Genomic DNA, 27,394 nt, shown 5'->3' with positions numbered 1-27,394 from the left:
GGGAAGGGGCCCCCAATGAAAAAGCGGGGGAAATAAAGTCTTTTTTTTATATTTGGGGTAGAGAAAATAACAGAGACTACAGCTAAGACTAAGGACACTAACAAACAACTAGAAATGCTAAAGAAATTAACGATCACAAACAGACTGCAATGGTCCCATCTCTAGCCAGGGGCAGTTGAGAAGGAACTGAGGAGGGTTAGACCATGTGGCAGGGCATGACGAGAGACAGTGCATGTGTGGGCCTAATGTACACAGCTGCCAATGTTCGCCAATCAGCAGTGCAGGCACACAAGCTACTGTGGAGCACTCCTAGGGACACTACTTGAAGAATTATCCCCATTTTACAGGTGTAGAAATTGAGACACAGAAATGTCACGTGCACACAGCAGGACATTTGCTGAAGAGGGAAAAGAACTCAAATCTCCTGACTCACAGACCATGTACACCATGCGGTATCTCCTAAACCATAGGCATTACAGGCAGATTGTTAATGCTACCTATTATTAAGGTTGCACAACACTTCCCATTATAAGACCCTATTTTCAGTTGCTTATAACTTTGTCAAACTTTAACTATTCAGGATGAAAATTTCCATGTCTGCCTCAGGTTTTTTTAATTTTATTTTTGAAAATTTCAGCCAAAAGAGTTCAGTTGTTTCTGAGAATGAGGCAAGGAAAAAATACTATGTTTTTTACTGTGAAAAATTTCCTAGTTCTCTTTGGAAAGTTCTAGTGCCCCCCTACTTCGGAGCACAGCCAGAGAGCAGGGCTATTCGAGGGGCCGAGCGCAGGGCTGCAAGGATTAGGGATGCCTTGAGGCTGAAAGCCACCAGTAATGTCTGGTGCCCTGCCTGGGAGTGAAGTGCAGTGGTTCCAATGTTAGTAGGAGCAAGGATTTGAAATTTGGCAAGGGAGTGGAACCTTTATGTCAGGGATGTGCCTTTTACCATCATCATGAAAACTCAGCCACATTTGGCCAAGTCATAAACCTCTGAATAAGATCACAGTTCACGCATGCTCAGAAGAGATTTGCTAGAGTTTAAAAGATAAAACCTCTGAAGATTCCGTCCTTATTGAGCATGCTCTAGTCTCTCACAGCTCCTAATGATGACCAGACTGCACAGATATCATCTGCACAGAGCCACTGAAATGCTCCATCCCCTCATAGTTCCTGTGTGTGATTGGAATGTGCACACACCATCCCCACAGGGTGACTGAGCATGCTTCCTCCAGCCCAGAGCTACAGAGGTGAAGCTGGACTTTTCCTATAATGGCTGCTTTGGGCTGGTGTGGACCCAGGCACTAGAACTGAGAGCATGGAGCCTGTCTCTCCTGTGCTCTTAATGACCACCCATCCCAGTTCTGGCACCCAGGAAGTGTGGAGGAAAAAGCCATCTAATTCAAAAACCAAGGGGAGAAGGGCCAGACTTCGGGCTCTGAGACGCAGTGTTGGAGGAGTATATTGGGACATGCATCCGATGAAGTGAGCTGTAGCTCACAAAAGCTTATGCTCAAATAAATTGGCTAGTCTCTAAGGTGCCACAAGTACTCCTTTTCTTTTTGCGAATACAGACTAACACGGCTGTTACTCTGAAACCTATATTTGGACAGGGAGTCCAGGGGATGAAGACTGGAATTGGAGGCTGGCAGAGGGCAGAAACTGGGACTGGGAACCCGGGATGCAGACTGGGACTGGATAGGAAAGGAGACTAGGTCTGGGAGCTGGGGAGAGTAATGGGGTGGGAGTTAGGGAGACGGAGGGTAGGGGGGAACAGGGATAGGATGCAGAACTGGAGTGTGTGTGTGGGGGAGAATGGGAGTGGAGAGGAGACAGCTCTGATAAGGGGCCACATTACAGGGGAGAACTGGGACTGAATGGAGAGAGAGACTGGGCCAAGGAGCCAGAGGAGATGAGGACAATGAAGCCCAGGGAAGGAGACTGGGTGCAAATGGGGATGGGAAATGGGGATGGGAAATGTGGGTGGGTGGTGACTGGAGACCATGGAACTGGGAAATGAGAAAGAGAGAGACAGAGAGGTCAGGGAGTGGGGGAGGGAACTGGCACTGGCTGGGCAAGGAGATTGGGAACAAGAAGTTAGGAAGGTGAGTGGAGGGGACTGGGAACTGCTGGACAAGGAGACTGGAAGCAGGCTAAGGGGGGAGGCAGTCTGGGAGTCTGGAGGGATAAGGCAAGGACTTACAGGGCAAGAAGCCTGGGATCAGCGGCCTGAAGAATGAAAACTGGGACTAAAGGTGAAGAGAATGGAACTGGGATGAGGAGCCAGAAGTGGGGTACAGACAGGCTGGGGCAGGGACAGATTGGAAGGGTTAAGGTAGAAGGGGTCAAGATTGGGGTGGGTATGGGGAGGAGAGCGTACCCACGACAGCATAATCCTTTCTAGAGCCCGGAATGGAACCCCACACCCCTGAGTTTCACCATTCTGCTGCTGTCAGCAAATATCTGTGAAGCCCACTGGCAAAGCAACCCACCTGCATCTAGTGCTGATCCACAGAGAGGATGACCTACTCCTGCTACAGTTACTCCATCAGCTAAAGTGACAGAGGTCTTTTGTGGTAGATGTAAGGGTTCCAACCCTTCTGACCACCCACGTGGCCATTAATAAGATGCCACACGATGAAACTTCTGTTTTTTTCTAATTTGCTTTTTTAAAAACTTAGAAAGTACTCACAAAAGTCTACGTTAAAACAACATTATTAATTGCAATTCAAGCACTGAACAGTTGGGAAATGTCAGAATTAAGGTTCCCTTAATTTGGCCTCCTTGTGTGTATGCATTAGGATGCAGTTTTTAATTACATGATCATATACAGTAAAAGCTGTTTTATCCAGCATACTGGGGATATGGGGGGTGTCGGTAAATGAAAAATGCCAGTTAACTAAGAGGGAGGGAGTTTGGGTGTGGGAGAGGGTGCGGGGCAGGGGGTTGGGGCATGGGAGGGGTGCAAGGCGTGGGCTCTGGGAGGGAGTTTGGGTGCGGAAGGGAGCTCAGGGCAGGGGGCTGGGGCATGGGAGGGGACTTGGGGCGCCGGATCCGGGGGGGCACTCACCTCGGGCGACTCCCCGCAAGCAGCGACCTGTCCCATCTGCTCCTAGGCAGAGGCATGGCAGGTGGCTCTGCACACTGCCTCCACCTGCAGGCGCCGCCCCTGCATCTCCCATTGGCCGTGGTTCCTGACCAATGGGAGCTGCAGAGCCAGAACTCAGGGCGGGACAGAAGCAGTGCACAGAGCCGCCTGCCATTCCTCCGCCTAGGAGCAGCAGGGACAGGTTGCCGCTTGTGGGGAGCCCCCTCCCGCACCCAAACTCCCTTCCAGAGCCCACACCCCAACCCTGCACTCCAAACCCCTCGTGGCCATTCCTCTGCCTAGGAGCAGCAGGGACATGTCTTCTGGGGAGCCACATGGAGTCAGGTAGGGAGCCTGCTGGCCCCACCCCAACCAGGACTATAAACTGGACTTTCTATGGAGATTATAAATGCCGGTTTATAGAGCTTTCTGGTTGGTACACGGCTGGATAACACAGCTTTTACTGTACTCTTTTTTCCCCACAGGACCCTTGCCTCAGGACAGACCTGCTCTGGGGGCACTTTGTGGGGAAGGAAACTGTTTTCTGTAAGACCCTCGCCTCATCTCTTGCAGAGATTGGAAGATCTGTAGTGAACAAGGCAGGGGACTTCTGGAAGAGAACAGCTGGTCTCATAATTAAGATAGCTGAATGTTGCCCTGGAGAACTGGATTCTATCCCTGCATCTGCCACGGAGTTCTTGTGTGTTTCTGGTTACATCTTTTAAACCAAACTTTGCACAGGGGTTGGTCGCTAATTGTGTATTCCTTTGTTTCTTGATGCTTGACTTGAGACTCTTGGTCTGATTTGCAGAAAGGCTGAGCGCTCATGGCTGCAACTGAAGTCAATGAGATCTGTTCTTTGAACATATGAAAAGCTATGTAAATACTAAGTACTCTGAGAAATCAGGTCCCAGGTGTCTTAAATTTGACACCCAAATGGATGCTTTTGATCTTAATCTCTCTGTGCCTTAATTTCCCCTCTGTAAAATGGGGATAATACCCTCACCTAACAGGGGTGTTGTAAAAATAAATTCATTAATGTTTGTTAAGCACTCAGATATACAGTGATGACTGCAACAGAAAAGCACATGAGGAAATGATTAATTCTGTCTTTATGTCACAGTTTGAATAGTGTGCTGTAAAGAAGTCCCAGGGCCACACAATGAAGAGAAAACAAAGTATTGAAGCGCAGCTCACTAAATGAGGCAGAGAATTCTGTGGAAAAAATAGTATGTAATCATGTAATTAAACATTGTATCATAATGCATATGCAATAAGGAGGCCCAATTAAGATTGCATAATCAAACTTGATTGTGGCATTTTCTAATTTTTGAGTGCTTGATTGTGTAAACGTAATGTTCTTTTAATGAAATTCTGTGTGTGTAACACATTGTTAGGTTTCATGCATATTCTGTGCTGCCATGATAACTCTTATATACTTACCTAGAATGAATAAGTGTGAGTGCTTTCAGTGCAAGTGTTAACCAAGAATCTGTAAGAGCTTCAATTTCTGCTCTAAGTTGCAACCAAGCTTCTCTCTTTGCGGGACCAAGAAGACCTGTGGTGTAGAAAAGGGTACTCAATAATGTGTCGGTATTTAAACTCAGATACCTTTCTGTTACTTCCTTCTGCTTCCATTAGTTGTAAGAACAGTTTTCTGTAGAGACTACAAACTGAACAGTTCTCTAAGTAAACAGAATCATGTTGAAAAGGATCAGCAAACAAAGGCAAGGTTAATCCTTTTTATTTATAACTTCTCATTTGTCTTTCCAGAAACAGATGAGTAATATTTATGATGGACACTTGCCTCCAACATTATTTTTGTAGGTGTTGTAGATTTCTTTTACGCGTCTGTAACGGAAGGCCAATTTTCTCATCCAGTCCACTCCTCCACGCACACCTGTTGCTAGGCATAAATTAGCGCTGGTGGCTGCTGCAGGAAAGCCGTCTGTTCCGAAGTTATAGGTGCTATTTAGAGTGAAGAAAACTCCCAGATTAACAAAATATGATGAACCAAAATTAACGGTCAGGTATACTAGTGACATTGATGGAGTTTCAAAGGCATAAATGAAGGCAGAACTTGGCCCAGTATATGTTTCATGGTATTTTACCATTTTTCCAGGAAAATAACTCGCAAAACCCAATATATTATCTTGGTCGGTTCTGACTTACCTTAAGTCTTGTCCGTTGTCATCTGAAGACACATCATCTATATGAACCTGGTCGCATTCCTAAGATGACAGATTTTTCCTTATTAATTATTATTAGGCTAAATTAAAAAACAAAAGGCTTAAAGATCTGCTCATCGGGGGCTTTTTTTTGATTGGGTAAATCAGTAGATGGCAGTCTTGTTAAATCAACAATTTTACCCATTTTTTATGTTCCATTCATAGAAAAAAGTGCACTGTCATTAACTACTACTACTATTATATGGCTTTCTGAAAACACATTTTTGTATTTAGAAAGGAAAGTGGTTAAAAACAATTAGTGTATGTGTTCCATAAATGTTCTTGTACCCTTTCAGGTACCTTAAAACATCATGTTGCTCAAAGCTGATTGAGTCAGTGCATAAGTATAACTGAAACCAGACATTTTGGTAAATGTAACATATTAGAAAAATTAAACCCGATGCTAACCGCCAATGAAATTATGACCTCTGATTGCTGTTGAGCCACACACCAACATAGCCCGAGGCCAATGTTTCAGAGGAGTGCAGACAAAAAAATCTGTTCCTAGTTTGCCATTCATTTGAGAGTTGTGAGCTTCTCTCTTTCTCTTTGGTCTTAGTGTATGAAAGCAGCATGCAAAGATGAAAAAAAATCTAAACAGAAATAGCCAAGTCAAATGACCTTTCTTCAGTCCCTTGTACATAAACTTTAATACAATACATTTATAATTAGCTTTATCTCAGTAAATTACAAAGTAATATAGTACGTGTTGTTTGCCATTAAAAGGCAGTGGAACATGAATTACTATTAACAATTTGACATTTGGCAGGTAAATAAGCAAATCTATAGCATTGTAATTCAAACTGAATCCAGTATATAAAACAGTATGTCCCAAATATTTCAATAATGCTCTCTTTTCCCGCCTAACATGAAGCCCCGTAACAAAGATGATACATCTGATGTGCTCAAACACTGGAATTGTGTATTTTTGTGTTACTGCTTCCCTCTGAACAAATTTTTCTCTCTCCATGGATTTGTGAGGGATGGAGGGAAGATAGAAGTGGAAAGAAACTCAAACCAGCTGTTCCCTAACAGAATTAAAATCATGACCCTCAACCCCTGTTCTAAAACATCTATTCTCCAGCCAGTCTTCTCCCAGCAAGCAGCAAGCTCCAAGGAGGAAAAGACTTTGACCCTGTAACCTTCTCCTCCTCTCCTGAGGTCAACAACCTCAGATAAGAAAAAAGGAAAAGAAAGTCTATCTGGCCTCACATGATGGCTGTGACTTTTTAAAGTAAAACAAAACAAAAACAAAACAAAAATAGGTTGCTATCTGAGGACACAGTTTAGAAAATTTCTAAAGCTATTTAGAAAAATGATATTTACTCTATAACTATTCTATATATTTGTAAAGTGACAAGAATTTTGTTGCACCTTTGTATTTGACTTAATAGTAGTTTAGCTAAAAGAGAAATAAAAATGAACCATGATGTGAGAGGCAGCACTATATTTGCTCAGATTTAGCCATCATCCAAGGCATTGCCTGCTTTGGCAGATACAATGGATTTGACGCACAGTCAAAGCCAAAACTAAAACTACACATTTGATGCTAGAAAGGCTTGAAAATCAACTTGGCTGATACAAGCAGAAAATTTCTTGGCCATGTGACATCAACTCCAGTAGAATCTAAATTTTCATTTCAAAAACAAGTTTCTAGTCTGTATATGTGTGACAATAATCATTCATATGTGAGCTACAGATGTAAATTAATGCAGTGTCATCATTCTGAATCTACACACAACATGCTTTCGTGCCTCTACTGCTCAGAAGGATTTTTCCAAGCTGCTGCAGGAGAGTGACACATGAATCTTCTGTTTTCCATGCAGCTATTCAGAAACCTGTTTACAGCAGTGAAATGGACAAGAATCCAGTCAATTTCATTCTATCAAAGCCTGGGAGAGCAATGAATTGCAGCTGGAGCTTGTCACCGGAGAGGAAGGCTCAAACAGACTATGGGAAGGAGACACACCACTTGCAATGGCCACCAAGCTAAAGGAAGCGGTGGAGACCCATCCCATCACACAGGAGAGGCTGCGGGAGGGGTAGAGTAGTGGAACCCTCCCAACCCACCCAGGCACCGGAAACTCTTGGACAGTAGATGGGAATAGTGAAAGAAAGAATGCTCCTTGTTCCTTGCTAACAGCCAGAGACGGCCTAGGGGCTAGGGAACTACAAAGTAGACAGGACCCCCACTTGTCAGAGGTGGATACAAAAGACAGGATCTAGGGACAGCATCCTAGTAGGCATCACAAGCACCTTCTCCTTTCCCAGCAGCTGGGATTGAGGTAGTTGCCTGCTCACCTGGATGGGTTGATAAAAAGGACTTTGACCCTGTAATCTTCTCCTCCCCTCCTGAGCTCAACAGCAGATAGGATAAATTAAAATAGGAGATTGACTGATTTTGCAGAGATAAGTGGGGGGGAAAAGTAGAGACAGAAAATATATTGGAAGAGGCAGAGAACACAAAGTAGAGAATGAGAAGAAAAAGAAAACACCTGGAAAACTACGAAGAGAAAGATATTCTATGATCTGTTATAGGAAATAAAAAGAAAAAGGTGAAGTCAGGATGGGAAAGAAGGTAAAATAAAAGCAAGGGAGGCAAATTATAATTTAGAAAGGATTAAATAGAAAATTGACAATATGTTACAGTTAAACAGAGGTCAAAAACAGTATGCAACAGTTTTGTTCCTTTTAAATGCTGGACTATGGCTTTGGGGCTAAGTATGGTTTGAGACAGGGTGGCTCAGCTATTTTTCACTCTGTTTAGCTGACTAAGAGTTTGGGCTAGTGGGTGTTGGGTAAATATTTCAAGCCCTGGACACCAGACGGAAAAATGCTTTTCTTTAACTCATTTAGCAGGAAATCTTTTTGCAGAAGCCAATTATCTCTTGACTGTTAATTAATCTAGTCTGCCTATTCTTCTGGAATATCCTGTGTTTGTTTTCACCTGCTTGCTTTGTCTGGGGCTTTTTGTCCCCAAGCAGAGGCAGCTACTTGAAGCTTTGTTTGGTATCTTTGTTAGCTATAATTCTCAACAAATGTCAGGTCTTAACATTTTAAAACCATGGGTTACCAAAGAGATCTCATAGGGATTTGATTAAATGAAGTTTATGGAGTGACTGAGAGTGAGAGAATTTTCATTCTTTATCAGTACATTTTTGCAAAGGTCTCTTTCAATGAAAACACAAAGACTTTCAGAAAATCCTAAAGCACTTCTAAAAAAGCGTCCTCAGAAGAGGGAAACAACTTTTTATAAACACACCTTTTAAAAGTTTTAAAAAAGCTATGAATAACGTCTTTCCCGTACCTCTCTTATAGATGTATCAGGCCACTGAATCACACGCATATAAAGTTTAAAAGTTTTCATACTGTAAATAAAGTATATGATAAATTATATCCAGGCATTGCTTTTATTCTCCCTCTCATGCCTTTAGCATATGTAGGTTTACAACTTTGTGAAAAATGTATAAGTCCCTTCAGAAACACAGTATTCATGCTGAACTTAGAATAAATGTATATCACTTATTCATATATGTATTTTGTTATATTAGAATCAGCAGATACCATTTCTGCATTAAAGGTGCTAGATTCTACTGGAGATGGGCAGGATGGGTCAACGCGCTAAGCAGGAAAAGTACCTGGTGAATTATGCTGAAAAAAGGCTGTTTTTTACTCCGAAATGTGTTGACCTTGTAATTTGAGCACATCCAGTTGGAAATCTTCATCAGGGACTGCAAGTGGTGACATGTTTGCATCCCGTTTTGGGATTCTGATCATACAACCCGAGATGTTACTCTGCAGAGCAAGAATGATCACTGGGAGGGAAAATGCATTCAGTATTGTCTGGGGCCCAAATTTTAAAAAGCACCTAAGTGATTTAGGAGTCTGAGTCCCATTTTTCAGTGACTTATGCACTGAACAGCTTAAATCTCATTGATTTTGAATGAAATTTAGGCTTCCAAGTGACTCAGACACTTGAAAATGGGACTGAGGCTACTAAGTCACTTATGCACATTTGAAAATTTTACCCTTGGTGCACGTGTACCTTCTATTGATGAGGAGAAAACACTGGCTACGTAGTCATGGAGGCTGCTACCTTATCATTTATTGGGCACTGTCAGCATACTCAGCTCTATACGCACAGATCAAGTCAGCCGCCAACCCTAAATGGACAATTCAATTCCGAACCATGTTGCATAGCTACAGTCTGGAAGCAGTGCAGGTTTTGTTCTTGGTTTTTATAAATCTTTGGGGAAAGGCCACTGAAAGGCTTCATGGAGGAAGTGAGCTTTAAAGAGGATTTCAAGGCAGAGAGGGAGGGAATTCTCAGCACACCGAGGAGCCTGCAGGAAAGCATGAAGCCAAAGCAGAAGGATGCAAAAGAGGCTTCTAGGAGGGAGACCTGGGAGAAAGGGGTTAGCGATGGGAAGGGGGAGGACTGTGCTAGCTCTTTGGAGTACAGATAGCAGGCAGGTAGGGCTTTGCAGAGCCATAACGGTGAGAACAAGAAGCTTGAACTTGCTGTGGAAGGGGATGGCAGGCTAATGAAGCCATTTTAAAACAGCAGCGAGAAATATCATTTTAGCAGCTGCATTTTGGGCCTGACAATTGATTTAAATGGGCCTTGGATGAGATCAGAAAGGTGAGATGAAATGCAGCAAAGCCAGAAAGAAGGGATGAATAGAGGAGTCCAGCATAGTCTTCCAAAGCACAAAGAGCTCAAGTCCTCTCTCTCCTCCATTCCCAAAGCGTTTGCTAACTCCCTATTGCAACCTTCCCCCCCCCCCTCCCTTTTTTGCTCTTGCACAGTGGCGAAATGTGAATTCCCCAGACCCATCATTCACAACACTTAAAAGCCTGCCCAGCCTGCATAGGTATTTCCTTCTGGATCTAGCCCCTTAAAGTAGCTTAGAATCTGAACATAGCTTCATACACAAAATTTTAAGTTACGGCATAAATGGTCTGCAAATATTTACATTATTCTGCTCAACTCACCACCCCTAGGGCATGCTTGTGCCATAATTATATAAAAGTATGCCTTATTATTCAACTTACTTTAGGAAAATTAATAAAAAAGAAATTAAGGCCATTGCAATGGTTCATCTTATCTGTGCCAGTAGTACATGCCAAGTGCAGTGATGTAATAACTAGCATGCGGATCCTCTGTATTTCTGTGCTACAAAACTAAAAAAAACCAAAAAGCCACAGCAATACTGTAATCTTTGAATAAAAAGCAAGTATAAGATGGCTTTGGACAAGTTTGCACGTTATGAAAAGGGAGAATATGAATAATGATATGAACATATCCTCAAGAGGATGCAGAAGCATTACAGCCCCAAATCTGCTGATTATAGCCAAAATGCACTTCCACGTTTGCTTAATCTTCCTAATTTACCGTGAGAAAACTAACACCATGCTGTCAACTAATTGTTTCAATACCTTGCTTTACAAAGTAAAATGAGAAAGGGGTGGGGGGGAAATCCCTTCAGAGCAAGCTATTTTCATTTAGCCTTTACATCAGTGTGTCCATTGAGACTAGCTGGAAGCTAGCCAACTCACAGGAAATGATCCTTGGGATTCTCTGTTCACCTCATATCTGTCATTACGCAATTATATCCACTGCTTCATTCTCCCTACTGAACAGTAGAGAAATTTGGTCATGTACATGTGAGAACAGATCTGGCATAGGAAGTTAAAAGTCACAATCCTTTATAAACGTGATCTACATAAAAATCCTCAACTAAAAAAAAAAATCCTTGAAGTTTAGACTATTGTGCTTAGGGGTTTTTGTTTTGAGTCAGCGCCATCTTCTAGTGTGTCTGTTCCAGACATCACAAGTATGCCCTTTCTACATGGATATCTGCCACACCAGATGTACATCACCCTGTAAACCTGCCCAAGCAACTCTGTTCTCCTTTAGGAAACTTGAATTGTACAGGGTGCTTTACAAGATGACATCTGCTTGACTGACAGATGTGTGTACAGTACTAGAGCTGGTTCATGTGTGTGGTATGTGTTTACAAACCTACTGATTCCTCTTTAAAATAAATAGTGTTCCTATGGCTCTTTATGATTAAAACTTAGAAAAATAATAGCAGAAATCTTGCCATTTGTTAATTCTGGTAGTTAAATTTTATATAAAAACTTGATTTCTCATTTGGTATAAAGATCATGAAACATCTCATTTACAGAAACAGTTCAGTACATCTATATTTGTACACAGAATATTAAACATCTGCCAATGCAATAAATATTTACCTTCTGTACAATGCTATTCTTCTGTACTTGCTAAATATACAACAAAAACCTGCATTAGCTTTCAATCAGAGGTAATAAAAGCTAAAGTGCTGCTCTGAACTGCCTAACCCATCATCATGGAATTCCTGTTAACATACAACATAAATCCATGTGAAAAAGCAGGGACTACGGTTCGCAGGTTCACAATACTGGCACTCAATTGGCAGAACCTGTCATCCCTGTCTAGTCTGCACTTTGTGACCCTACCATTTTCTCTGCTTTCCCACCACAATTATTCTGTGCTGAAGAAAATAGGTGCGGATTACCTGTAGGTCAGGCACAGGATATGAAAAACAAAGAGAGCTCTTGAAATCCACTTCATTCCATTTGACAATTTGTGGATGAACAGTCAAGGAATTAAAACAGACCTTGACGAGTTTTAAAATACTCCCATTTTACTTAACTGATAGAAAGAAACTATACAGCTTATATTCACATAAAAATGCATTCTTAAATGCCCATTAAGTAACAGGTCTAGACAAAGGAATAAATCAGTGACTAAACAGACACCAAGGGATTGAAAATTGTATTTCAAACCCCAAGGGCTGGAAACTGAAATTATTTAGTGAGCTGATTTTTCCCCAGCAGCATGTAAGGAACATTTTACTACTTTGCAAGTCTAACCCCTCCAATCCCTGTCAGGAATCACACTGGATCATGTTTTGTTCTCACTTGTCAGGGTGTAAATGAGAACACAATTTTGTGCACTGATTGAAGTGACACACACTAAAATGGTATTTTAGTGAATTTTAATTAATCACTAATATTTTATTCTTATTTACACAAATGGGGGGATAGATCCTCAAGGTGTAAATGATCATAGAGCCATCGACTTCAACTGAGCTATGACAGCCTACCCAAGTTGAGGATCTAGCCCAGGAGTAGTCAATAGGCGGACTGGGAGCCAAATCCAGAGTGCCAGATGCTTTTGAATGGACTGAAAAATCTTTTTATTTAGTTATTATTTTGTATTTTCTCTGGAGTCTGGACCTTGACCAAGAAATCTGGACCTTGACAAAAATAACTGATTACTCCTGATAGCCCCAGGAGATTCTAATATGAATGACCAAATCCTAGTCTCCTTGTTCACATGACCAGTTCCATTCATATTAGAGTATTCACAACATGAATAGGAGCCTCATCTGCAATCTTTACCCATGGGAGTAGTCCCACTAAAAATCAATAGTCTAGATTTTCAATTCAGTTACGCTCATATAAATCCAGAAGAACACCACTGATATCAGAATCTGATCTAATGGGGCTACATGTATGAATATGTGTACATACTGGCACTGGGTTCTGTGCGCGAAGTTAAACTGCTGACAATTTCATCCTGTCTACCTGTTTTGCTAGTTTTTTTACCTCTACACTGGAGTAGGTGTAGATATTTTCAGAATTGAAATTCTAGTTTTATATATATATTTTTACCACTTTTAAAATATACCCGATATACTGAAATCTTTCTAATATTGAAAGGGGAGGCTGAAAATATAAAGCATCCTGGTATACCACAGTAAGTGTACTGGAGCAAACGACAATAACCACAAGTACAGTTACAAAATCCAAAGGCCCTCAGCTTCCCTCAAAGACTATAGTTTTAGAATTAGGGTTCTTATTCTGAGAGTACATCACACCATACCAGATTTGTTCATCATATTGCAAAACTGGGATCTAGAAGGTGGTGAGATGATTTAATAATTGTTTAGAATTTGATGTAGTTGTTTTCTTTCTGCATTTCCCCAATGTATGTCATTACATAGGGAAGGTGGGAAATATTTTAGAATTGCAATCCAAATTTTTGCTAGAAGTCTGCCAAACTGACTAGTTATTTCACACAGAATATACTTTTAGGAAAAGTGTAGTTCTCCTGACAAATCTGCTATATGACTGACAAAATACCACTCAAGTGGATCTGTTTAAACGATTCTTCCTTCCTGGAAAGCACAGTATTAAGTTTAAAGTGTCAGATTCACCCTACTTTAAAATCTCAGCACTTCATACTGTAAATACCTTCTTTATGGCATGATTCATGCTATATGTGGATACACTTTTGTTGAAAAATCAAATCTGTGACTAATGAAAGTCGGGGGAAATAAAAAATTGCTACATTTAAAAGAAAGGAAGAAAAGCGATGAACATGGCTAATATTTCAAAATTTATTTCATGGCAAATCTATAAGAGCCAACTAAAACAAAGGTACATTTTTAAGCACATACAATTTTTAGTGACATTATATTCTCAGAATTGTTTGGATACTTTACACTTACAAATCTTTGCAATACAATGAAGTTGCTGTATTTTCTATAGAAGCTTGAAAATTAAATATCTTTCTTGGAAGAGGAAAGGATTCTAGTGGTTAAATAGCACAGAAGACACTGGTTCTGTTTCAGCTGTGTGCCCCCTCCGGCAAATCACTTAACCTGTCTCTATGCCTCACTTTCCTCATTGCTAGGACAGATATTTATTCTGCTTATAACATGTCCTGGATGAAAACTAATCCAATTGGCTAATGAGTCTTTCTTCCAATGTAATTATCTCCTAATGTACACAAACATTGGGATTAAAAAACCTTTTCACCAACCTATCACTAAGCATATCTAAATCTGCCACATTTTGAGCAGCATGAACTTCTCCATAAAATCCTTTCCTTTTTTCCTCCTCCTCCCCTTTCTTTAGCTCTCCAGATGACACAGGGCAGATGTTGACCCCAATTACCCTTCTCAGCAGCAGTAGCTGGGTATCAAAGGAGATGCTGCTGCTGAGCTGAGTGGAGCAGGAATGGTAGCTATTTTTTGGAAGGTTTGCTAATGTCAATTAGCTGAGGGGGGCGGGTGGCTACTCCTTTTATGCCCATTACTGCCACAGTCCCACTTAATAATCTGGAAAGAGCAAGAGGCAAAAGGGTGGTTAACACATAGTATTTTAAACTACTACTCCAATGGCTCCTGCTTTCTCCAGCTGAAAGGTGTGTGTGTGCGCGCGTGTAAAATCTACTCCCTCCAGCTGATTTGCTAGGGAAAGGTAGGTGGAGACTTAACCTTTGCTTCCTCTACCTAATATGGAAGGACACATAATAGGAAACAAACAGAAGCCAATCCCTGATTTCTCCAATCCAGTGTTTCTTAACCATTGGTCCGTGGACCGGCAACAGTCCCTGAGATCTCCCTGATAGTTTAGGAAGGCAGCAAGCCAATCCTTGGTACCAAAAAGGTTGAGAAACACTCATCTAGTCCATTTCTGGCTAACGTTTTGCTTAACCCCAGTTGAACTCTCTGCTTGAGCAAATTAATGGACTTATCCTCTCCTATCTTTTCATCAATAAGATATAAGTGCAACAACATGTTCTAGGGTGAGCATTCATCAGCCAACGTCAGATGTGTTAAGGCTTTCAGCTAAGATATTGCCTGATGAATGCACACTTTAGTTTTATTGCTTATTTATCTATATCACAAAGGGGTTGTGCAGCTTAATTCAATGTTCACGATGTGCATGAGATCCTGAGATACTAAACAAGTACAAAATATTAATGTTACACCTATCTGTCAAGATATTTTTAATGCACCCATCACTTGAGTATCTGGGCACTAACAAATGGTTACATTTGCAGACAGGCAGTTTGAAAACTGTATTATCCATCTACTCCCTTGTATATGCAATGAGGAGAGATTCCCTCCCCCATTTCTCGTCCCTTCTATTTCCCTTTCCGTCCTTCTTCCCTCTTCTTCAGGGAGGAGAAATTGAGCTGTTCTTGGATTGTTATTGAGGGAAACCAACTGCAGACAGATGGGTTTTGTATCTCAGTTTGTACATGCTGAGATCCATCGTTACTGTGATACTCAGCAAAAGGGAGTTCCACAACAATGGGCCAGCTGCTGAGAAGGCACGGTCTCCTACTCCTACGGTTCTTAATCTCAGCTGTGTCAATGATGACCAGAATTGTTGAGTGTCTGGAAGGTGAGGATTAGGTTCTTAAATAGGATCTGATGGCCTATTGCAGCATGGGGAACAGTGAGATGATGTGTTCTCAGAAGGCTTTGTTATTCAAAAGGTGGCCCACGACGTGTAGGGCTATCTGAAGTTTTGTCATGGTATTCACCATTATTTCCATATAGGGAATCTGGCAGCGATCAAGCCTGGACACGCTAAACACTTGACTTACTGTGGCTGGGTCCTTGTTTGACAGGAAGAGGTGTAGCCTCTGTAAGCTATTATTTGAAGCTTAGCTGAAAAATGATAAAAGGCATTTTTGACGACTGATGCGAATTCTGGGGCAATGCAGAGTCCAGAATGACACCGACTCCATCTATGATGACTGGGGACTGGGTGGGGAAATGTCCTCACACAATTTAGAGTGAAGTTACAGTCTGGCCATATACGTCCTCCTTTTCCTATCAGCATTCCCTGTGTCTTTTTCAGGGACTAAGTTTAGCCAGTTGTCTTTCATCCATCTGCTTTCTGATGGGTCTGAAAATCCATGTTAAAAATCCAGAATCTCCTCCAGCAGTTTTACATACAAGTTGACTTAGATGGGAGACAGGATTCAGCATTGTGGCCCAAAGACAGGCATACATTTCAAAGTAGATCATTCTATTCACCCACTCCTGCCAGTTCTCTCTGGAAGTCAGCCACATCTCACGATCAACAGTGTAAAACACTGCTGACAGACCCAGCAACATGACCATGGCTGATGGCCTCATGTCCATGGCTAAATGGAGATCATTTAGCAAAAATCTGAAAGCACATGACGAGCCAGATTGTTTACCTCTTCAGCTTTTGATATTACCAGGCTTTATCAATCAGATCACCTGTGCAAATGATTGCATTCTGAGATGATAATCAGAGGTCAACAGTTTTATCTGTATTTCCTTTTTTGAAAGTCATTTTCAAACAAAAAATCTTTTTAGTATCTGGAGCAATAATGGGGCAATTTCCAGACATTTTGAAGTACGACATTTAGAATATATGTAAGAATGTTTATGTTGCCTTCTGGCTTCAGAGAATATCAGGCTCATTGATCTATGAGAAAAATACTGAATGTGGCCTCATCTCAGTCAGTATTTAATTCTCGGACCAACAAATCTTGATATTTGCTTTAAGAGTAGTCAATGTCCACTGACTACCAAGATTGTCCTTTCCAATTTGACAAACATTTTTTTCCTGCAATTATAATTTTTTCTTGAAATTGACACAACTCTGTTGATTTACGTCTCTGTTAATGTAGCCGCTTTAGTGATCTCATCATAGCAAAGGAAATATGAAGCACACGTTCACCCCATCATGCTACGTGGGCATTTTTAAAGCTCTGGGAGAAATCTGCAAGTTTAATGTTTTTTTTACAGAGACACAAGAAAAAAAGAGAATCCAGCACATGGCTGCCTCACAAAGAGAAAGTATTATTGGTTTTGGTGGGGTGTTTTTTTTTTTTTTTTTGCTTTCTTTAGAGTCAAATGAGTGACTGGAAACCATAAGACTTAAATTCTCCGTTTGGCTCTGCCACAGACTGCTGTGCAATCTCAGACAAATCACTTAACTTCTAAGTGCCTCCATTTCTCCTGAAAACAGGAGATAACACCAACCTTACAGAGGTGTGATTGTTTATACAGCACTTTGTTTATACAGCACTAATTGTTTATACAGCACTTTGAAATTTTTAGATATGTGTGCCACATAAGTGCAATATATTATCATGTTGGATAACATTCACCAAATTAAAACAATTTTAGTGTACTGTAGAGTAAGCTAAGAATCAGGCTTCTACTACTTAAACAGTGTCCTTTTCATTAAAAAATTACAAATATATTAAGCAGTTTAGAGAACATGTAATGAGGTAACTTTAAAAAAAACATTTAAAAGGGTCAAATTCTGCCCTATTTCAGACTTCTGCAACGTCATGGACTATAGCTGGTTTGTACAGAGGTAAATCAGAGCAGTATTTGACTTAGTGGGCCAGATTCTGATCTCAGGTGCACTGGTGTAAATCTGGAGTAACTTTATTGACTTCAATAGAGTTACTCCATATTTTGCACCAACACAACTGAGATCAAAATCTAGCTCCACAGTCTAAAAGCCTTACTCACTTTACAACACCCACCACCACCAAAACCAAAACAAGAACAAAAAAACGATCGTAACTCAGAATATAAGTAATTTGTGAAAGCTTAGGCAGATCGCATACTCCTAGGAACAAATCTCTGATTTACTGCTGTCCCCATTTCTTCCTCTCCGATGGGTTTGCCCATCAATTTGTAAACATAATTTGTCACTTGCACCAGTGTTCTCTGTAATTTCTTTTGCCTTTCTTTTAGATCTGTTATTCCTGCTGAGACACTCTCCTAAAGAAGAATTTTTCACACTGACACCAACTGTAGTCTTGCTGTGAATAACCACATTCCCATAAAAATTATTGCCTTTACTGCAAAGCTGAAGCCAGACCACTGGAATAATAGTCAACCCAGGAAACCTTTTATCTTTTCCTTGAATCACTTATTTTAACGCTTCTATTTGAGGATTTACGTTAGTAAATATTAAACAGTCTCCTTTGCAGGCTTTTTATTAACTGTCTTTGAGTAAATTAATTAACATTTCTGTGGCTGGTAAAAGTGTTCAAAATAATTTGTCTTTTAAAATTATTTTTAAAAGATCAGAATGAATCAGACCAAACAGCCTAAGAAAAAAATGTTGAATGTTAACTTTCAGATGCTTTCCCAATATCTAAAATAAAACACTGGTATTGTTGCCAAATGCTAGTTTTGATAATAAACTAAAAAAAATCCCTTAGTATCAATTTATACTCTCAATATTTTTGTATATTTGCTTGTGCTACAAGCCCATTTTATTTCGAATTGGGATTAACTGCTACAAAATACACAGTTTTATAGTTTCAAAAACATATCTTCCTCTCCTGTTGTGCTTTATGATGGTAGGATCTTAGGATCCTTTTGTTACCAAATGGTCACTTTGATACCAAAATACTGTAGATTTAGACTCAGACAAAGTCAATAATCTCATTACTCAATATACCTTGACAATGCAGGAGCCAGATGATATAGGGATTTTAAAAAAATATTATTGTTCTTGTAGAGTACAATGGAATTAGAAAACCCATTTTTATAAAACAAAATCAGGCGAATGCCTTTACTGTCTTGTCCTTTTTGTGCAGCTTGTTGGCTTCTGTTGTAGGTGGTTACAGCTTAAATCTCCTCTAATCATGCTGTCAAATGAGTGTAACCCCTGTTACAATCAATGGAAGTTCTGCATGTGTAAATACAGCTGTACTGGGACCCAATACTTATTCTCACACACACACACACACACACACACACACACACACGAAAAAGGGCCAATGAGAGCTATGTTTTCATTCCAGTGGAATCCTCTCTCAGTACTTACCACAATTAAAAATATTTGGAAATGCTGTAATCAAATATTCTTTAAATATACAATACTACTGGACCAATATATGTATGTTCCATGCTGTATAGAGGCTAAGGGGCTATTCTGTCCTTATGCATTTGTTCTTACTAGCAATGGGAGTTACACAGATGAATGGGGAAAAAAGAAGAGACCCTAGACTGGCTGAAATGGTCTTTTCTAGAGTTCTGTAAGGAGCTTGTGTTTAGATTTACCTGATTTCTCCTCTCTCGTGGCAATAAAGTTTCAGCTGAGTTTAGTGTTGATGTCAGGGGGTCAGTATTTTGATGTCACGAGTATTTAATAGTTGAAATCTTTTATATGTGCATAGTTGTCAATGTACTGTTTAGCACTGCACTGAGGAAAAATCTGTCTCAAATCTGTACTGTTTTAACTATACAAGAAGCTTAAATACATAAACAAACACTTCATCAAGAGTCTCTCTTCTTACTTCTTCTCTAACCTGTTCTTAAAAATACAGCTTAGACACTAATGTTTCAAACCGCACATTGAGATACTTTCAGCTCACTTCAAAATAACCCAGCAGATTTGTTAGCCTCCTTCATTTCATTTAAGGAAGGAAATAGAGAAACTTTTAAAATGAAAACAGAAAATTATCTGGAGCAAAATTATACTTTAAAACCTAGAATATAAAGTGAGACTCTAAAACATCAAGGGAATCAGTTTTTTTCTTTCTTTTAATGTTTTGTCAGACCATTGAACTGGATGAAATTCAGGTAGAGGCTTTAATGTGACCACACGGAAACAGTAGAAACCTCTTGAGACCCTGGAACTTAAACACATTTTGGGAAGTCTGAGTTAGAGCACTCCTCTTGCACTTTTCAAAGAAAATGTGTGGAAGGCACATCTTAATTTTGTCCCCTTGGAAGTAAAATTTGGACATACTTCCTGCAAAAGAAACACCACAAGTTTGTTTTTTTTTTAAAACAGTGTATTTATTTCCAAATTAATGAATTTCTGTACATTTGTCACAATTGGGTACTTCAGTCCAAACTACAATGTGGCCCTCAGGATGCCAGATGTGCATTGGGAATGTTTGAAATTTGGCTTTAAAAACCAAACAAAAAAAACATGTTAAAAGGGTGACAGCAACCGATTCACAGATTCATTCATAGATTCCAAGGCCAGAAGGGACCATTATGATCATCTAGTCTGACTTCCTGTATAACACAGGCCACATAACTTCCCCAAAATAATTCTTAGAGCAGATCTTTAAGAAAAACATCCAATCTTGATTTAAACACTGTCAGTGATGGAGAATTCACCACAGCCCCGATAAATAGTTCCAATGTTGAATTACTTTCACTTAACAATTTATGCCTCATTTCATCTCAGTTTGTCGAGCTTCAACTTCCAGCCATTGGATTGTGTTGTACCTTTCTCTGTTCCCCACGTAGATATTTATAAACTGTAATCAATTCATCCCTTAACCTTCTCTTTGTTAAGCTACACAGATTGAGCTCTTTGGGTATGTTTACACAGAGATAAAAGACCGGCAGCACAGCCATGGCTGACCTGGGTCATCTGACTCGGGCTCACACTCATGGGTCTGAAAATTACTGTGTAGACAGTTGGGCGTGATCTGGAGCCTGAGCTCTGAGACCTTCCACCCTTGCACAGCAATTTTTCCACCTGGACCCCAAGTCCCCATGAGCCCAAAACAGCTGAGCTGGGCCAGCCAGAGGTTTATTTAATCCCTGTGTAGATTGTACCATTTGAGTCTATCACTAAGGCAAGTTTTCTAATCCTTTAATCATTCTTGTGGCTTTTCTCATGCCCCCTGTGAGGGAGAAGTCCAGACAATTGGCACTGTTCTCTGTGGTGATCAGATCTATTGCTGGCTCCTGGAAAGTGAAGCGTCAATAGGGTTACTCCACAGTGATGACACCAAATCTACAACCTCATGACTTCCTGTCAGAGAGGGCATTACTGAACGCCTCCTTGTTTGTTCACATAGAGCATCATGGATGTATTGTCCTTCAAGATCTGCACTTGATCTTCCACAAAGTTCTGCGGAACAGGGAGGGAACGCTATAGAAGCCAGCCAGATGGCCCTGAGCTCTAGGATGTTCATATATAATTTCAAATTGTCCTGGAACAAGGTCCCTTTTATCTGCAGATGGCTTAGGTGGGCACCCTAAACTGGCACTGAGGCGTCCATGACAAGTGTTGTCAGGAAGGGGGGCAGAGAAAGGAACCCTTGATTGCTTGGGTACAACCACCAAGTAAGTTCTCATAGGACATGGGTTGGGACAGTGACTCTTGCAGTGTTTGGACAGGAAATACACCAACCTACGCCATAGATTTAAGGGTTGCAGGTGAAGTCTGGCAAAGGAATCACGTACGTACACACTGCCATTGCTCACTATTCCCAGACATGTATGCATCACTGAATTCAATTGCAGGTTATTTGACACTGACTGGAGAGATAAAAATCTGCCTTCCAGGAGGTAGGCTCTTGCCAATCAAGAATCAATCAGGGTTCCTATGAACTTTGTTGTCTGTGATGGTGAGAAATGATTTTTTTTTAGTCCAAAAGAAGTCCAAGTTGGGTGAAGAGGGAATACTTAATCTATGGCTATTGTGGTCTCTTGCTGGGACCTGCCTCTGATCAGCCGGTCATCCGGGTACAGGTAGTTATGAATTCTCTGTTTCCTCAAATGTGCATTTTGTGAATACTCTTACTAACATGGAGAGTTCAAATGGCAGTCCCTTGTACTGGTAAAGTTGGACTCTACTGTGAAGCAGGTACTTCCTGTGGGAAGGGTGGATACCTATATAGAAGTATGCATCCTGCAAGCTGAAAGTCACGAACCAGTCTTCAGCTTGGAGAGATGAAATGATGGAGGCAAGCAATACCATCCTGAATCTGAGGTGGGGCACGTGTTTGTTCAGTGTCTTCAGGCCTAGGATAAGATGAAGACCCCCTTTCTTCTTGTGAATGAGGAATACTAGGAGTAAAAGCCATGTCCCCTGAATTCTGATGGCACGTCCACTACGATTCCTAAGCAAGGTGGCCACTTCTGCTTCTAAGCAGCTCTCATGAGAAGACTGATGTGAAATGGGGTGGGTGGAAGGAAAAACATGGAATTGGATGGGGTAGTCATGGGCGATAACCTCTAGCACCCATCTGTCTGATACTATGACAGACCACATCTGATGGAATGGTATAAGGCAGCTTTCAAAGATCTTGCTCTTTGGACTGGCTTTGTTGTGGATCATAAGAAAGGCCCTACTGGGTCAGACCAAAGGTCCATCTAGTCCAGTATCCTGTCTTCTGACAGTGGCCAGAGCCAGGTGCCCCAGAAGGAATGAACAGAACAGGTAATCATCAAGTGATCCATCCCCTGTCACTCATTCCCAGCTTCTGGCAAACAGCGGCTAGGGACACCATACCTGCCCATCCTGGCTAATAGCCATTGACGGACCTATCCTCTATGAATTTATCTAGTTCTTTTTTGAACCCTGTTATGGTCTTGGCCTTCACAATATCCTCTGGCAAGGAGTTCCACAGGTTGACTGTGTGTTGTGTGAAGAAATACTTCCTTTTATTTGTTTTAAACCTGCTATTAATTTCATTTCGTGCCCCCTAGTTCTTGTGTTATGAGAAGTAGTAAACAACACTTCCTTATTCACTTTCTCCACACCAGTCATGATTTTATAGACTTCAATCATATCTCCCCTTAGCCGTCTCTTTTCCAAGCTGAAAAGTCCCAGTCTTATTAATCTCTCCTCATATGGAAGCAGTTCCATGCCCTTAATAAGTTTTATTGCCCTTTTCTGAACCTGTTCCAATTCCAGTATATCTTTTTTGAGATGGGACAACCACATCTGCACACAGTATTCAAGACGTGGGCATACCATGGATTTATATAGAGGCAACATGATATTTTCTGTCCTATTATCTGTCCCTTTCTTAATGATTCCCTACATTCTGTTCACTTTTTTGACTGCCACTGCACATTGAGTGGATCCTGATAGTTCTGTCAATTTCCTGGGGTGCTGTGAAGGAAAGGTACATTGCTGAAAGGAAGAAGACTAGCAACTCCAGTTATACCTAGTTATTTTCTTGGCATGACAAATCAGGCTGTCTGGTGTGATAAGATGTCTGGGGCTAAGCACAGTGTGGATTGCAGAATGGGGCAGGACGGTTGATTCCCAGGAAATGCACACTGCTAAGGAATCTTTAAGGAATAAAAAGCACCACTGGCTCAATGAATAATTCCATGTCTTCAGTTGTGGTTTGTACTTCCCTGGGAATCCCCAATGCTTGAAGCCATGTTGTTCTGTGCATAGTCTCTTTAATGACCATAGATCTGGCTGTGGTCTCAGAAACATTCATTATGGTCTATAAAGCCAGCTTGGACACTAATTGGCTTTTGTTATTTATATGTTTGAGCTCTTTCTTGTTCTCACTTGGGAGCTTTGATAGGAAGGGTGTCACTCTATTCAAGGTCAAAAAGACATATCTGGACAAACGGGTCTGGCAGTTTGCCTCTTGCAAACTCCTATAAACTCTATTAGTTGTGAAGATGTCAGGGCAAATTTCTCCTGGTTGAAAGGAGGTGGAGGAGTAGGATTTCTTCTCAAATAGATTGTAATTTTTTGGGTCCTTGTCCTTTGAAGTGCTTCTGTTTGATTTGGATTTCTCCTGCACCTCTGAGATGACGAAACAGTCCAGTTTGGAATGGAGTAGATCTAGGCTAAACCTTTTTGAGGGACCTGGCTTTTCTACCCTTTTTGCAACTGGTGGTGTGACATTACACTCCATATTCTCCAAATTATGCTTATGATAGGGATATGACATAACTGAGATACACTACAAAAGTTTTTTCTCCTGCTGATAGTAGCTCATCTTAACTAATTAGCCTCTCACAGTTTGTATGGCAACTTCCAACTTATCTGTATGTATATATATTTCTTCTTACTATATGTTCCATTCTATGCATCCGATGAAGTAGGCTGTAGCCCATGAAAGCTTATGCTCTAATAAATTTGTTAGTCTCTAAGGTGCCACAAGTACTCCTGTTCTTTTTGAGGATATAGACTAACAAGGCTGCTACTCTGAAACCTGACTTTATGGAAGATGGCTCATGGAAGATATCATTGGAAAGGTTATGATTTACTGAATGTGATTATCCAATTTGTATGCATGTATCATTTCTGTACCTAAAGTTAGGAATATGGACTATAACAATTACAACTAGGTGTATATTGGGAAGACACCCACCAGATGACAGGCCAACAGATTTGATGAACCATTAGGAAGGAACAACAAGACTGTGAAGATACTAGTCTCTCCCCTCCTGGGAGGCGTCCTGGGAGGTAACTGAGACACTACTAGGTCAGGTGGTCTTGTCACCTGATACTAAACATTATCTTGGACTTCTTGTAGCTTTCCCCTAAAAGGGAAGGGGAGTCAAGTTTGGGAAACAAAGGATTCCCGCCTTATGTAAATCTTATTTAAGGGTGGGGAGGGAGGCAAACAGGACTCCTTTCCATGGCCTGGTTGCCCAAGAAGAAAGACTGCTAAAAACACCTGAAGGGAAGGCAAGGGGGAGTCCAGACTGAGACAGGGGTCCAGTCTGAAAAGGCATATAACTGGAACTGTAAGCTACAGAAATTTTGCAACCTGCTTAAAATAACATTTAGGGTAAGAAATTGCATTTTGTAACCTGTTTCTTAAGTATACTGAGCCTAGCTTGTGTATTTTGCTTTATTTGATTAGTAATTTGCTTTGTCCTGTCTGTTATCTCTTATATTCACTTAAAATTCACCTTTGATAGTTAATAAACTTATTTCTTGTTTATAATATAACGCCGTTTGTACAATTCATAATTTGGGGGCGGGGAGGGGTAAGAGGCTGTGCATACCTTCCTCCACATTGAGGCTGGAGGCAGGTTTCATAATATACCTTTGGGTCTGCACTCCAAGAAAGGTGGACACCTGAGTGCTGGGGCAAGTCCCTTAAACTGAGTCTTCACAGAACTCATCTCAGTGTCTGTGTCATTCTGCAGTTGGGTGTGGCCCTGCCTGTGTGTGTGTGCTGGAGGAGGCTTAATGGCCTGGCTCAGCAAGACAGGTAAAAAGGGTGTACAGGCTGGCATAACAGGTGGGCTCAGTGGTATCTCAGCACATCAGGTGGCATTCTAAGTGGGGCAACCCATCACGGGTGGTATTATGGCTGACATTTGCCACAGAGCCTTAGCAGGGTCAATCAGCCCTGGCCAAAATGTTCAGTAACTTATGGGATCTTTCTTGTATGATGGATGCCTTTCTCTACAATCCTCAGAAGACCTGAAATGACTTAAAGTATCTGGCTCTGGGGCTGTAAGAAGCTGGTTTGTCTGGTACCAGAGAACGAAAGGCATACTAAGCATCTACTTGGTAAATGGAACTTTCTTGGACTTTTAATGGGATTAGTGTGTCATAGGAAGGGCAGGGCATGAATCTGCCATGCTGAGGTGTCCGATAAAGGGGAGGGCTGTACATGGAGGTGGGGGTGTCTGACAATCCAAATTCAGTCCAAACAGGTTAACATCATTCATGGCAGTTCTTTAGAGATGAAACGGATGAGTTCTGAAGAAGCTTTGAAGATTTTGCCAGAGCTAAAGCCTAGCAGGTTGGACACTCGCTCGGTTCCATCTTGCTGCTACAAATGGTAAGAGGGAACTGAAGCAGAGTTGCAGCCGCCCCGCACTTTATGCCTTCATACAGGAGCATGAGAAGACTCAGGGTGCACGTGTGGTCCCTGCTAGACACTATTACTCACAAGGCTCTGATCTTGTGTGCATGATGCACATGAGCTTCTACAGTGGTATCCACACTGACACATACTCAAAGAAGAAAGTGTGTGGTCACTGCCCAGCCAGAGGCACGAAATACTGGTAATTTTGTGAGGGAAAACCTGTTCAAATTCACAAGGTCTAGATATAAATTTATAAGAACTGAAAATGTTGCTAAAATTGTGATTGTAGAGAACTTTCATTCAGTTACCAGGAAATGTTTTTATTTCTTATGAGCGAGACCCTCACCCCATTGAAGTCAATGGCAAAATTCATACTGATGTCAAATGGGCCAGGATTTCACTCTATAAATTGTATTTTAATGAAACTGCAACTTTTAACCTTTTCCAGAAAAAAGTATTTTGTCTTTTCTACCTATCACATGGTAGCAGTGGCAATGAAAAAAAGGGAAATCTTTCATCGCTTTCTGTTGTAATAGTCTCTTTGTTGTGGTGTTTTTTGTTTGTTTTTTTGCAGCAGTCAGGCCTTCTGACTGTATTAATTACAGAATAGCTAAAATCAGTTTCAACTAGACTGAGGGCTCAAAGCATGCTGGGAAAACAATGTTACAGTAATAACGAATTCTTGATATTAAATGCCTTTTCTCAGGCTTGTGGAATAACTATTGGAAAACAACACACAGTTTAATCAGTGAAGCATACTTAAGATTTTATAAAGAATAAAGAGCACCTTATCATTGCATATCAGTTAATCCAAGTTGCTATATCTGAGTAAAATCCACCAAGTAAACAAATACAAATTATTAGGTATATTAGAAAGGTTTACAGAATTATAGACTGCGGAGGGGAGGAGTAAAGTGGGGCCAAATGCAGCCCATAAATATTTTACAATGTGGCTCTGATCTGTCCTCTGTTTTAACATGGGGAATGTGGAGACTCCACGACCCAGCGTCCAATCTGGCATCTTGACTGTCCACTTGGAACTCAGTGGCATACTGTAAACTAATACTGATAGGGCGGAATTTCCAAAAGCAATCAACATTGGTCTACCTCTGTCCCACTGAAGTCAATGGTAAAACTCCCATTACCTGCAAATGGAGCAGAATTAAATCAATCCTGAGCACCTTTGAAAATCTCACTCCTACTTTCCATGGGATGAACTGCCTTATGGGGTGTGCTGGAAATCTTCACATTATGCAAATTATCTGCAGCCCTTATGTAGGCAATAACTAAGTGGGCTTGATGAGGAAGAATATGCTAATATAGTGGTTCAAAGGTCAATCATTTCAAAGCAATATAAAGTTTATATTGTAACCATGCAGTTAAAATTGATTATGTTAGCTGGTTGCTACATACAGGTAGGATTATGCCACAAACATTAAGCAAAACACATTAAAAACAAGATAGATGGTCACTGAATTAGAGTCTGAGGAGATATTAATGTAAATCCTTATTCTGACACCAAAATATTGCCTATAACATGAATGTAATCTCTGATTCATTTCCCCCACCCCTTTACTTGTGCAAACCACCAATGTAAAAAAATAGCTTAAGATCAGCAGTGGTATAGTTAAGACATAACATCAAACTAATTTCTCTCCCCCCTTT

At 40.8% G+C, this 27,394-nt stretch overlaps 1 protein-coding gene across 10 annotated transcripts in view; it reads right to left on the bottom strand.

The window, feature by feature from the left end:
- The window catches only part of EYA1 (EYA transcriptional coactivator and phosphatase 1), a 225,684-nt gene that overhangs the window by 19,365 nt on the left and 178,925 nt on the right, over nt 1-27,394 (bottom strand). For all 10 annotated transcript variants that reach the window (XM_074944239.1, XM_074944242.1, XM_074944241.1 and 7 more), the window contains 3 exons: nt 5,258-5,316; nt 4,893-5,053; nt 4,529-4,643 (listed from right to left, as the gene is read on the bottom strand). In XM_074944239.1, coding sequence (XP_074800340.1) covers nt 4,529-4,643; nt 4,893-5,053; nt 5,258-5,316 — 335 coding nt within the window. The remainder of the gene's footprint in view (nt 1-4,528; nt 4,644-4,892; nt 5,054-5,257; nt 5,317-27,394) is intronic.

Source organism: Natator depressus, chromosome 2 (genome assembly GCF_965152275.1).
Source record: "Natator depressus isolate rNatDep1 chromosome 2, rNatDep2.hap1, whole genome shotgun sequence".
In the NCBI taxonomy this organism is placed as follows: Eukaryota; Metazoa; Chordata; order Testudines; family Cheloniidae; genus Natator; species Natator depressus.
This window is presented reverse-complemented; position numbering and strand designations above follow the sequence as displayed.